Source organism: Episyrphus balteatus, chromosome 4 (assembly GCF_945859705.1).
Source record: "Episyrphus balteatus chromosome 4, idEpiBalt1.1, whole genome shotgun sequence".
NCBI classification, from domain to species: Eukaryota; Metazoa; Arthropoda; class Insecta; order Diptera; family Syrphidae; genus Episyrphus; species Episyrphus balteatus.
The window spans coordinates 65304665-65317630 of record NC_079137.1 but is presented as its reverse complement, the minus strand read 5'-3'; the positions used below and the strand labels follow the sequence as shown (position 1 = coordinate 65317630).

The 12966-nt window shown below is 29.5% G+C and overlaps 2 protein-coding genes and 1 long non-coding RNA gene across 3 annotated transcripts; all 3 read right to left on the bottom strand.

Annotated features, from left to right (window-relative positions):
• Window positions 1–649: 649 nt before the first annotated feature.
• Window positions 650–1659, bottom strand: LOC129918744 (uncharacterized). Its single transcript, XM_055999456.1, has 3 exons — window positions 1505–1659; window positions 1210–1446; window positions 650–1118 (listed from the first exon to the last, which is right to left on the bottom strand). The coding sequence occupies exons 1-3, from the start codon at window positions 1587–1589 to the stop codon at window positions 661–663; spliced, it is 780 nt and encodes a 259-aa protein (XP_055855431.1). The 5' UTR covers window positions 1590–1659; the 3' UTR covers window positions 650–660.
• A 2890-nt stretch (window positions 1660–4549) lies between these two features.
• LOC129919474 (uncharacterized) lies at window positions 4550–5636 on the bottom strand. The gene is made up of 3 exons (XM_056000359.1): window positions 5417–5636; window positions 5135–5356; window positions 4550–5081 (listed from the first exon to the last, which is right to left on the bottom strand). Exons 1-3 carry the CDS (start codon window positions 5496–5498, stop codon window positions 4597–4599), a joined length of 789 nt encoding a protein of 262 aa, XP_055856334.1. The 5' UTR covers window positions 5499–5636; the 3' UTR covers window positions 4550–4596.
• Window positions 5637–10558: 4922 nt separating this feature from the next.
• On the bottom strand, window positions 10559–11325 carry LOC129920109 (uncharacterized). Its single transcript, XR_008773190.1, has 2 exons — window positions 10883–11325; window positions 10559–10826 (listed from the first exon to the last, which is right to left on the bottom strand). It is a non-coding gene; the product is annotated as an uncharacterized LOC129920109 (long non-coding RNA).
• Window positions 11326–12966: the final 1641 nt, after the last annotated feature.

Genomic DNA, 12966 nt, shown 5'->3' with positions numbered 1-12966 from the left:
AGCAATCGTATTGACTTTATTTTAATGTCATTAAATTCATCATCAAAAAATACCTTAAAAACATGTGTCATATGATGATATTCCACAAACAACTTTTTTCACTACCTATACATATTTTTGACCATCACCACCTATCTCTTATTGGCGAAAAACCCCCTTTCACTCAATTTTTTTTTTATAGACTTTTCTTATCCTTGGTTGCTATCCCAAAAGCAAACTTTTTGCCAAGTTTCATGAGTGTAAACATTTTTTTTTTTAATGCCTATCTTACCTGTGCTTAAGTTCAAAAGATATAAACAAAATATCCGAAACAACGCAACTTCCAAAAGTTTGTGCAATTTTTTGTTGAGGCCAAGAGCCAAAGGTAGTTAAAATTCAGGCCTTTAAAATCAATAATTTGAAATTTTGCGTTTAAAGAGTGTCATATTAAGCTTAAGTTTTTGTCAAAAAGCCTATAACCAGCAGACAAAAAAGACTCTTCCAACGATACACAATTTCACAAATTATGAAATGTAGTTTAGAAGTTATGATGGAACAAAAATACACAATTTTTCAAGTTTCAAAATAATAACAAGCCTAATTTGACAAAATAATTTATAATATCTTCAATTTATTCAAATACACAATATTGAACACTTTTTTTTTGTTCTTTCGATATTTTCAATGACGATGTTTAAAAAGTTTCTTAAAAGTCTTCTCAGCATAAGAAGTATCACCTTTTGTCAAACGTTCCCTAACCTTTCTGCATTTTTTGCTATCGATTTGTTGCTCTACTGGACAACCTTCAACAAATTTCTTCCACATGCAATGATGCAATTCCAATGGTGCTGTATTACATGATTGTTTTTCACTCTTCTCTTTTTCAACTTCTGTAGAAGTTGTTGTGGAGTTTTTCAATGAACTCAAACATCCATCAAGATATTCCTCCAACACCGGTGTCTTCCATTTACTTTCGCCAATTAACTTGCGTGTATGATTTAATAATGCATCACGCTTAAATTCCCCATTAACGTCTAGTAAATTCAACTTCTTAACGATACATTCAGCAGCACAAATTGTTTTCTCCCTCATAGCTTGAACGCCTTCACAGCTGAGTGGATCATAGCCTAGTTCATCGTCTGCAAAAACAAGTTCAATAAAATTACAAAAAAATATATAAACAAACTTAAGATCAAGTTCATTGACGTCTTGACAATATAATTGACTTACCGGTTCCACTCTCACCACGAATTTCAGCAATACACTTATTTTTGACCTCTTTTGCAGCTTCTATTTCTTGAGGGTTACCCTTTTCGCCACTACAACAATGAGCATCTTTTTCTTCTTTAGCTTTCTTTCGATGACTATCTTTTGGATTATCTGATGCAGATTCTACATCAGCGCCACGTCTAACTCGAAGTGGCTTATCTTCAATTTCTGTTGTTAGATCTTGGAAAATCAGTTCATCTAAAAAGATTGATTTGATTAATATTGTAACTTTTGATGTCTTCAATAAAATTCTTACTAAAATCAGAATCATTGAAGTCATAATCAGCTGTAACGAAGGAAACAACAAATAAGACCGAAAAACACACAATAAGTTTTAACATAATTATTGACGAAGGTATAGCTTGGGTACGTTACGGAGAAAGGTCCAAAACGAAACTGGTATTGACTAAGATTGGTAGGTTGGCTTTTATATAGTAACTGTGCCCAGATAGTTGGTAGTAGCTTTCGCGTGTAATGCCTCGTGCTTTGAACATTTTCATTGTGAGTCGATAGATTTTTATGATCAAAGAAGGGGAATTACAACTCGGTTTCAGATGCATTCTTAAAGACTTGTTTGACACAAAGTAGTACTTTATTTGGGGCATTCTCGTGCCGGCGGAAGTGTTTGGATTTAATTTTTTTTATTGAATTATAAATAATATTATACATTTGTATTGCTAATAAGATCAGAAGCAAGTTTTATGATATTTCTATAAAATTATTTATGTATCATTGTCTGAAGTGAAGAATAAATGAATATTTTATTACAAATAGATTTCTAATGTGGAGCAATCGTATAATACCTGTGATATTTTTATGTCGATATTTATAAAGATATTTATAAGTGAAAATCTATCAATGAATTCATTCAATTTTATCAATGAATGATTGAAAAAATGCGTTTATAAAAAATATTACTCATGTAATTAGATTTCATTTTCATTTCATTTATTAATTTGTTCCTACTTCCTTTATCAATTTTTAAACAATTGTAAAAGAATAAATCAAATAGAGACAATATAATCGATATTGTCAATGAATTTTTAGTTTCATTTCAAATTTATTGAAAAATAATGACAAACGCGATATGGTATTGATGCACGGAGAAAAAAAAAAAGTATACTAAAAACAAATAGAATTTTTTTACTGAATTAAGAAGAAACCTTCATGGTTTCTTGCTAAAAAGACTTTTGTTTTTTTTAATAAAGCGAAATAATCTTGTGAATTTCTTGAATTTTTCAATTTAAAATAATTGCATTTGATTTAGTAAGAAAATCTGTTTATTTTTATGTGAAGACATTTTAATTTAATGTGGATTTTTGTATTTAAAGTAAAGTGTGATACACTTAAAAATAATATTTTTTTGATTGAATGTTTTGAGGTCGGATACTGTACAAAAATATACAAAACTTAAATATTCGTATTACACGTTTTTAGATAAATTTTACCTGAAAATTTTGATAGTAGATTTTGGGGTAATTTCACCGAAGTTGACAACCAGTAGGCAAAAAATTAAAGAGAAAATTTAAGAAATTTAATGATGCTAATAAAATACTTTTACATTTTAGATTTTACTCTAATAATTTCACATTAGTTTAATTTTTTTTATATACCTACCTCAATCTAAAAATTAAAAAATATGAGAAGTTTTTTTGTTATAAAAAAAAATAAACATTCTTAAAGTTTTCAAAGTAGGCATTGTTTTAAAAACGCTAAAACAAACTGTATTGACGGTTGAAGTGCATTTTTATCCAAAATTGAAATAATTTGTTCAAAATAAACTCGAGTCAATTATTCTGATAAATACTGAGATTCTGACCCTAAAAAATTATTTACTGTACAAAATATGCTTAAATATTTGAAACTTGAATTTATAGATTTTTTTCTTTATCTATTAGTCGGAGAGGCGAAAGTCGAGTTACTTAGCTCATAAGGTTAAAATTAGTGTCAAATGAAAGATAAGTTGATACTGAAAACTAAAAAATAGGATTGCCACTTCTAAAATGGGAACTTCCATGTGGCAACCCTATTTTAAAGGAAAAGTTATCACACAACTAATACATTCATATCTTTGTTGTTTGGCCAGATAAAAATTTTTTTGAAATGTCTAACGAAAGTCAAAATAGTAAAAAAAAAAATAATAAAATAATACAAAGAACGTAACCCTACAAATGTGGCAACCCAATCCAAATGAAAACAACACTGACAAAAATCTTCTTTGAACAAAACAGTATAACTTTTTATGCACTAGAAAGCTAAACTATAAACCATATTTTAGATAATACTCTCTTCTATCTAAAAAAAATGTCGAGTGCTACCTCGCAAATGCAGACAAGTACTCGGCAACCCTATCCAAATGCTAAAAACACTAAAATCACTTGTTTTTTGGCCAAAGTGTATAATATTTGATAGAGTAATTTTTGCGTTTTTTAAGCTTTTGAGTAGGGTTGCCGATTAATTGTGTGCAACAACAGCGTTCAACACTTTAGCTCAGTATTTTCAATAGGCCATGCTGATGCTTCTAACTTATTGGCATGGAGATTAGGTACTGATGATATTTTTTTTTTTTTAGGAAATTGAAGTGTTTTTTAATACTTAAATTAACAGTATTTGCCATACAACCAATATATAGAAAAGTTCTTCAAAAACGACTCAAACGATTTTGTGTCTTTCCCTTTTTCAAATTCTGTTAATCACAGAGAAAACTTGAAAGTATTTTTGAAAGAAATACAAATTTAGCTTAAAATTTTAAACATTTTAGGCTTTAAGTGCACACAAAATTTAACTTTTTTGTTCAAAAAAGATTTTTTTGATGTTTTTTTATTTGAATAGGGGTGCCATATTTGTAGGCCTATTATTTTATTATTTTTTTCACTATTTTGGCTGTTATATGGCATTTAAAAAATTTTCATCTTCTTTGACCATGCTAAAAAGATATGAGAGTATTTATTAGTTATATGCCACATAAAAGCTCCCAATTTTAAAATTGGCAACTCTACTTTTTTCTCTAATTGAGGCTTGTCGGCATATGAACAATTGATTTAGGAAAAATACTTTTTTAATGACATCTAACTCATCGTTTGTCTGAGGGCCAAAATTTCCAATTTTTCAATGTAATTCCATCAAATATTGAATTAATTCTTTAACATTAAAGTAGTATTTTGGCTGGGTATTTTTTGGTCCAATTTCAATGAGAAATATCTTAATAGGCATCTCGATTATTAATTCACGGATTTAAAAAAAGAAAATCTTTCGTATTGGTTTCAAATAGAAAAAAATAAATATTTTATTCCAAAATTCATTTGCAAGTCAAGTATCATTCCAAATGTGTAAAATCAATTCAAAAATCTAATCCCAACTTTTCTTATCATCACCATGTGGTCCAAAATGATGAAGGAACGGCTTAATTGATTTATCTCCCTTAGCCAATGCTTCCCTGATTTTCTTGCATTTGCCATGGTCACTTTGTAATTCAGCTGGACACCTTTGGACAGCCTCTCTCCAGAAACAATGATAGAATTGTAAAGGATATGGATTGCATCCGACTTTTTCTTCTCTGCTTTCTTTTTCCAATGATTCATTTTTCTTAGCTTCCATTTCCTTGGTAGCATTCAATTCACCTAAACAGTTATCAACTAATCCTTCGATAGCTTCTGGTTTCCATTGGGTTTGGTCACCAAGCTTGGCACGAAGATTAACCAAAACCAATTCACGTTTCAATTCACCATGTTCGTCGATGAGATTGAATCGCTTAGAAATGCATTCAGCAGTACAAACGCATTGTTCTTTCATTGCTTTAACTTGTTCACAGTCAAAAGGATCATAGCTAGTTGCTGAATGAGAGAGATTGTTAAAGAAAAGTTCAAGAAGTCGACTTATAACTTACGATTTGGACCACGAACTTGAGCCATGCATTCTTTTCTGACCTCCTTCATGACTTCTAAATGAGCTTCGTCAGCTTTTCCATTACAGCAGAAGTTATTTTTATCCTTATTGTGCTTTTCCCTCATGCATTCTTTATGGCCATCAGCTGTTTCAGTGTCACGACGGAATCTCAAAGCCTCCTCATCATCAAGAGCCGATTGAAAATCATCGAATAAAAGTTCATCTAAAACAAAAATATTCACTTATAAAATTTTGACAAGAAAACTTCCCAAAAGTATCTTACTGAATTCGGAATCTTTAAAATCGTAGTCAGCACTAACAGCTGCCACAGCCAACACAAAAACACAAACGAATACCTTAAACATGATGAACTCTATCGCGGAAGATGCTTAAAGTAACTGATGAGGCTAGAAACCTCGACGAGGGTTTTTATATGATCTTGGATCGTCTTAAGAACTTAATCTAATAATTGAACGAATGTATCTGAATTTTTTTTTTTCTTCTTCAAATTGATTGTTATTCGATCTTTTGAAGAGAAACAAGTTAAAATCTTCCACTAGATCAATTATAGGGAATGATTGTAACTTATTTTTGTTTTGTTTTGATTTTTTGTATCCATAAACCGGACTGGCTGGAAGAGAGTTGTTGTTAAAACCTATTTTTTGCTTTGAGGAGTTCTAATCTTTATGAATCTATAGATGTTTTTTTTTTTTTTTGGTAGTTGGCATGAATAAATGATGTTTCAGTGCTTATAAATTAAAAGCATGAAACTGCTTTCACGATTCCAGGTAGGAATCGAGAGATGGAAATTATTTTTAGATGAGGAATCAGGTTTAACCTATTTATGTTTTTTTTTTTTTGTTCATAGGTTGAGTGCGGTTGAATTGTATAGGTAATTGAAGTTTTGAGTTTATAGATTGTGTTATTATAACGATTGATTTCAAAAAGGTATCAAGTCGATGTGATGGATTAAATAATTGTGTCTATGCTTTTGGAGCCTTTTCATTCTCTGAAGAAAAGGTCTATCATTCCTTTTTTATTAAACACTTAAGTGAAATGGTTTTATTTACGAACTCTATATCACAAAATACATAAATGTATCATGAAACTTCAAATAAAAAGATATTTTCCATCAAATTAAAATTACTATGTAGAACTATTTCTGGGTTTGCACTTTTTTATGCCAATTTTATCAGAACTATATAAATAATGTATTTTAGAAGATAGATATGTTTTTTTTCACTTTTCATAAGAATAATGTATTTTTATTTTTAGTTAAAAAGACGAAGAAATATTTTATTCAATTAACAAACAAATGTTATAAGAAGTTCCATGCCAACATTTAAGATATGAAAAAAAAAGAACAGAAGAGGTCTGTTTGGGTACTTCCTAAAACAGAAATATTTCTACTTTTTTCAAAAATAATGTTCAAAACTTAAAAATGTTGAACAAAGTAGAAATATATTTATTTAAAATAGTGTTAAAAGTCCTAACATCAAGGAAAGAAACGAATGTATTGATATCTATTATTGAATTTTAAGATCCGTTTCAACAGAAGAAAGTTTTTTTTTTTTTAATCCAGTAACAATTTAAAAAAAAATATACGACCTACATAATGATGGTAACTAAGTTTGATTTTTTAAAGGATAAGAACAAACATTGAAAACAAAAACAATGTCATTTTTTTAACGGTATTTATGAGGATTGCGTGAAATCCAGTACAAAAACAAGTTCATTTCGAAAACTGCTGGATTTGGGAATCATAATATTTGGATTTAAAACAAAAACCTTTTTTTTAAATCGATACTTAAAAAACCGATCAATGATTTTTTTTAAATATATGTACATTATTGTGGGTCAAAAAAATCGAAAATTCTTTTTTTTGAATTGGTACTCCGAAAAATCGATTTCTAGACCCCTCTAGAATATACACACCAAATATGAGCTCTTTATATTAATGGGAAGGTCCCTGGCTTTGCAATTTTCCATTTTTACATCAAGCTTCTACTAAAAAAAAATAATTTTTTTATTAATTGACTTTTTAGCAAATTTCTTTTCATGTTCTTGTAGGAAATTGAACGCTCTACAAAAAAGGCTTTAAAACTTTTTTCGTTTATCTAACCGTTGGATAGATATTTGAGGTCCAAAAATCGAGAAAATCTTTAAAAATTCATTTTTTGTTCTTAATTTTGTAACAAATTGAAAAATTATAATGATCAAACGCGCAGGACATATTCTTGTTGGAAATTGATTGTTCCACAAAAAAGGTCTTATTAACTTTTTTCATTAATCTAACCATTCTAAAGATATTCGAGGTCAAAGTTAAAAAAAAATATAAAAACATTTTATATTTTTAAAAAATTTCTAATTCACTGAAACTTTATTATTTTCAAATTAGCAAGGTATATTCTTGTAGATGCTTAAACGTTCTACAAAAAATTCCTTGGAATGAAATTGATTGCTTTAACCGTTTAGAAGATATTCGTATCCAAATCGCAATGCATACGGGTCATAAGAAAACTATTGAAATCAGTGAGCATTGGTTTGGATACGAATATCTTCTAAACGGTTAAAGCAATCAATTTCATTCCAAGGAATATTTTGTAGAACGTTTAAGCCCCTACAAGAATATATCTTGCTAATTTGAAAATAATGAAGTTTCAGTGAATTAGAAATTTTTTAAAAATATAAAATGTTTTTATATTTTTTTTTTAACTTTGACCTCGAATATCTATATCTACAAAAACCTTTTTTTTTTAAATCGATACTTAAAAAACCGATCAATGATTTTTTTTTTAAATATATGTACTGTACATCAATTAAAATTTTATTTCTTTGACAATTTATTAAAAAAAAATCTTATGATTAACAAAAAAAAAATCATGTGTGCAATTCACACGTTATAGAAGTGAAACCTTAAAAAATAATTTTTCTTGCAAAAAAATTACACCATTAAAAAGCATAAAAATGTTCCTAAAGAATAAACATATATTTAAATTTTTACAACGCGCAAAAAGTAAAAAATAAATTATTCATCACAAACATTTTTCATGAAAAAAGCAAAAAAAAAAAATCTTTATTTTTTCTTCTACAACCATTAAATCCATTTTGTTTTTAAATTACAACCTATAACAAATTTTATATCAAATGAAAGCTTATTATTTCACCTTTTATATGACGCTTCAACTATATTTTTACGATGCCTACAAAAAAAGGAAGAATTTTTTAAAGCCAACCATGTCGAAATTTCAAACTGAGATTACGGTATTTCCTACACTGGTGGCTGATCATCGGCAACAAATCTCCACAGATATTTTGAGGTATTTTTCAAGTTTCTCAATTTAAGATTGTGCAACTTTTAGAGCACGTACAGTTATGTTTTATATATCAAATGAAAAGTAATATTAACAGCAAGCGAATTAAACTTAAATCAAATTTGTTTGTGCTCTAGATCAAAAGTTCTAACTTGTTTAAAAGAAAAACATCTTATCACCGTTATCTCAGGATTTTGAATATGAAATTAATTGTTATATTTTGTACAATTATAGTTTATTGTATTACCTATCTATAGTATAAATTTTCTTCATCTAGGTACATATCTATTAAAACAAAAAAGTTATTATCAATTGATTTTTCGTGTCGTTTTTTCGTTTCCATCGTGTTTCAAATCACTACGATACTAAAGAAGTTTTCTTCGGTATACAAGAATTTTGATGGCATACGTGTCGTTTGAAGGCCAAATTCACTTAAAGAGAAGTTAGAATACTATACTTCTTACTTAAATAGGTAAGCTTTAAAATTAAATTCAAAATATTATAATATAATTAATTCTCGCGTCACAGTGGGAAAGGTAAAGCCCGACTCAAGACAACACGACTTTGTACACTACGACTTAGGCAGCTTGACTCAATACATAGCACGACTTAAGATAGCTCGATTCATCGGGACTTGACGTACATTAGGCAAGCGTGTATTTTTCGGGTTTAATTTTTCTAAAATTAACTCCCAAAATTTGCTGTAGGCAAAATAATAAATTTCATACATAAAAACCATTTTAATAATGAAAATTTTGGTTGAACCGCAAAAACCTTTAAAGGGTATGGAAAATAGGTGTTTGGTCCACCCTAACCATTTAGGGGTGTGAAAAATAGTTGTTTTTCGAATCTCAGATAAATCGGTTCACCGGTGTCGGAGGACTTTGATAAGAAACACCGCGACACGAGAATTTTATGTTGGTATTGAAAAAGGTAAATAAAAATTAGAAAAGGTGGAATGAAGTCCGCCGGGTCCGCTAGTATTAGATATATAAAAAGTTAAGTTTTTTTTTTTTTCTAACCAAAATTGCCAATTTTTATTGTTATTAAATAATGCCAATCGCTATATTTTAAAAATTAAAAAATTGCCTCATTTCTAAACCAATAAAAAAATATCCCTTGAAATAACAACCGAAATTATTTACGTACAAAAATAAGTTCATAATTTTGTAGGTACCAAATTTTCAAAATTTCCATACCATTTGATCTTTTTCTACATAATTGCCATTGTCTTAAAATCTTAAGTTAAATGTTTAGTTTACTGATAAGAGATAATAATGATGTGCTTAGTCATCTTGATTTTTAATTTTGTTTCAAAGCTGTGTTGTGTATAAACAAGTTTACCATATGGTTTATTTTTCCTTTTGTAAATTTGGTACATCAATATTTTTGTTATGTCTCCGATAAAAAAATGTTCCAAAATTAGTCACTTTGTTTTTGACAAAAATTTTTAATAACCTATCATCTTCGGTAAAAAAAAAAAAATTACTAAGTATTGTGTACACAAATATGCGAGGCTTTTAAGAAAACAAACAAACTATGTATGGTCCAGTTAAAAAGCCTATAGATTGTTTATTTCTGCCTTCTGTATGAGTCACCTCAAAGATACTTGGGAAGTCGCTAATAAAAATGCAAATTAACTATGAGCAGCAGCAGACGTTATTTAACTTAATTAAATTAATCAATCTCTGATGACGTACATTTTTGAGAAGAACGAGGTGTGTAGGTATCTTTTTTTAATTTCTAAAATTTATTATCATATTAAAGTGTGAAGTTATTACACTTCAAGAGTCAACACAAACTCTAAGCCTCGGGGATTTTTTTTTATGTTTGTTTACCTAGAAATTAAGAGACAGATAGAAGATAAATAGAAACTTCTGTTCAAATTATATTATTAAAAAAAGGTAGGTAAAAGTGCCAATAGAATATCATAAGCTAGATCAAATTATTGTCAAAGCGATCATTGAACTTCATTTCACGCATATTAACTTGATAATCTTGTTTGCAAGATCAACATTGACAGCTGATAGATTGAATATGCAAAAAAGCGACTTTGCGACTTTCAACTTTTTTTTTTATTTGTTTTTAGTCTGACCCAAAAAAATTGATACTTTAATGTTGACAAAATCAACTTTCTTCAAAAAAGAAAGGTAAAAAATATATTTTTCTTACAAAAAACAAGTACAATTGATTTTTCAAAAACCCACTTGACAATCATTTTCAAACCAAAATGGAAATGAATTTACACAAGGTCCTGCTGTTCCATGAGAATTTGATAGACCAAATCCAAGAATAAGTCCCATACAGATGCCAATTGATAGTAAACACAATATTCCCAAAACAATCAAAACTGTCTGCAAGTAGGCCATTTTCTTGGAACTATCAAAAGAAAATTATAATTTTTTATTTTTTTAAAAAATTATTCAAAAACGTACTATTTTAAATTTTCTTGAACACTTCGAATGCGATCTTTATGGGCACATTGACAACGATCAACATGCTGATAGTTAGCTGCCAGTTCTTTCAATAATTTGCTTCTGAATTTGCTCCTTCTGCTGTCGGAGCTGTTCATACTTTTTCACGAAAACATTTTTTGACAAGTTTTCAATTTTTGACAAAAATTTCGAAATAATAATTTGTCAATATTTTTGAAGCCAATCTAGTGGAAAAGTAGATTTGAAAAAAAAATAGAAAAGCTATTCTCTTCTGCAGTGAATATTGACAGTTTTTACATAATCAATACTGGCAATTTTTTGTGTGTCAGTCAAAACGATAAATATATCTCGTGATAAATCGGATTGGCGAGGAGATTACATCAACCACTATCACTGTGAAAAGCGTATTATTCACTTTACACTTCACAAACTGGATTAAGCATCTACACACGACGAGCAACAAAAAAAAAAAGTAAACCCATTGGATTGCATCTACTCAATTGGATCGAAATGGAAATGGTAATAACTTCCCCTTTCTCCACCCCATCAATTTCCCACCCGTGACACCCGTAAAAATAAAAAATACACAAAAATATTGATTGGTAATTTTCAATTGGAAAATTTTTGATAAAACCTCAAAATCGTTATAACGCCAACACAACTTAGCCACCCACCACCGCTCAACCAAAAAGTGTGATGGTTTTTGGAAGGAGGTGAGGTGTGGATTGATTTTTACTGCATTTGCAGCCAACTTTGGTTTTTTGGTCCACAAAAACCATACACAGCCTTAATATTGCCATGTTGTGACATTATTTATTGTGGTCTTTATGTGTGTGAAAAATTGTATAGGTTGAGAAAGGGTGGCAAGGCAATTCCGCTTCTAATGGGTTAACCCACGGGGGGTTTTTGGATTGTAGCTGATTTCAAAATATATCTGCATGAGTGTCGACAATGGTGCATATTTTGATGGTGACAACAGTTGCAGCACAATGGTGCTAGACTGGACTTGGAAAATCACCACTAACACCATCAATGTCATGCATCATTTTTATGGAAGTTTTGGGGGGTTTTCAAGTGGGAATATGGCGGATTGGAGCGGAATTCCGGTTGAGGGGACTCTACACAATACAACATAGAAAAACACATACCTTTCTCAATTTTAATGAATAAACTTCAAAATGTTGTCATATCCTCTCTCTCTCTCTTTCTCTCCCTCTCTCTCTTCACACTCTTCTTCAAAATCTGATGATTTTTTGGGACGAAGGCTCTTTCTACTATTTTGCTGATATCAAAATTTTTGCTGATGATGGGTGTTTGTGTATGGATGAATGTGTGTTGTTGTTGTCGTTCACACACTGGAAAGTGCAGAAATCAAATATTCTTCTGGCTTTTTGGTTCGATTTGCATTTTTAACGAGCCGAACCAGCAACAGCATCTCATATCAGGCAGAATAAAAGTGAGTGATGATGTGGCAACACAAGCAACAGAGTTTTATTTGTATCGGATGGGGCTCATACCTCTATTTTATCGAAGCCCAAAATAATAATAAAAACAAAAAGATATAAAACACTCATATCCCCACAATGTCGATAGATGCCACAGGAATCATATTAAAGGCATTCGAGAATCTACAATATTGAACAAATATTCTGGTATACGAAAACGAGAACTAATCCGCATGGCAAATAATAATATTGAGATGAAAATGAAACGTTGTCGTTTGGGATATAATATTGGGTGGCAATCGGGTGCGAACTTGACAAGTATTGGAGCCATGTTCACAAGAATCAAAATTTTGATTGATAAGAATTAAAAATAAAAATAAAAATATAAAATAAAATAGTAAAGAATTGACTCAGTAAAGTTTCCAAAATCAATTCAGTGAAAACTAAACATTTTTTGGAACCAACTTTAAGCTTCTCCGAAACGTTTTTGGGCGAAAATTGTTGGTACATACTTTTTAAATTAAATACAAACATTTAATAAAATAAAATATAAGATTGAGTCTTACCTAAAAAATCTAAAACATAATAACAAAAAATAAAGTAATTAAATAACAAAAAAGAAATAAAATTTCATTATAA

Bases quoted from the DNA above. Each gene is read 5' to 3' on its own strand.
- LOC129918744 (XM_055999456.1), bottom strand. From the start codon at position 1,589: ATGTTAAAACTTATTGTGTGTTTTTCGGTCTTATTTGTTGTTTCCTTC. The intron at 1,447-1,504 runs GTAAGAATTTTA...CAATCTTTTTAG, and splicing joins CTTCAATGATTCTGATTTTA to ATGAACTGATTTTCCAAGAT. The intron at 1,119-1,209 runs GTAAGTCAATTA...TTGTTTTTGCAG, and splicing joins TCGTGGTGAGAGTGGAACCG to ACGATGAACTAGGCTATGAT.
- LOC129919474 (XM_056000359.1), bottom strand. From the start codon at position 5,498: ATGTTTAAGGTATTCGTTTGTGTTTTTGTGTTGGCTGTGGCAGCTGTT. The intron at 5,357-5,416 runs GTAAGATACTTT...TTTTTGTTTTAG, and splicing joins TTTTAAAGATTCCGAATTCA to ATGAACTTTTATTCGATGAT. The intron at 5,082-5,134 runs GTAAGTTATAAG...TCTCTCATTCAG, and splicing joins TCAAGTTCGTGGTCCAAATC to CAACTAGCTATGATCCTTTT.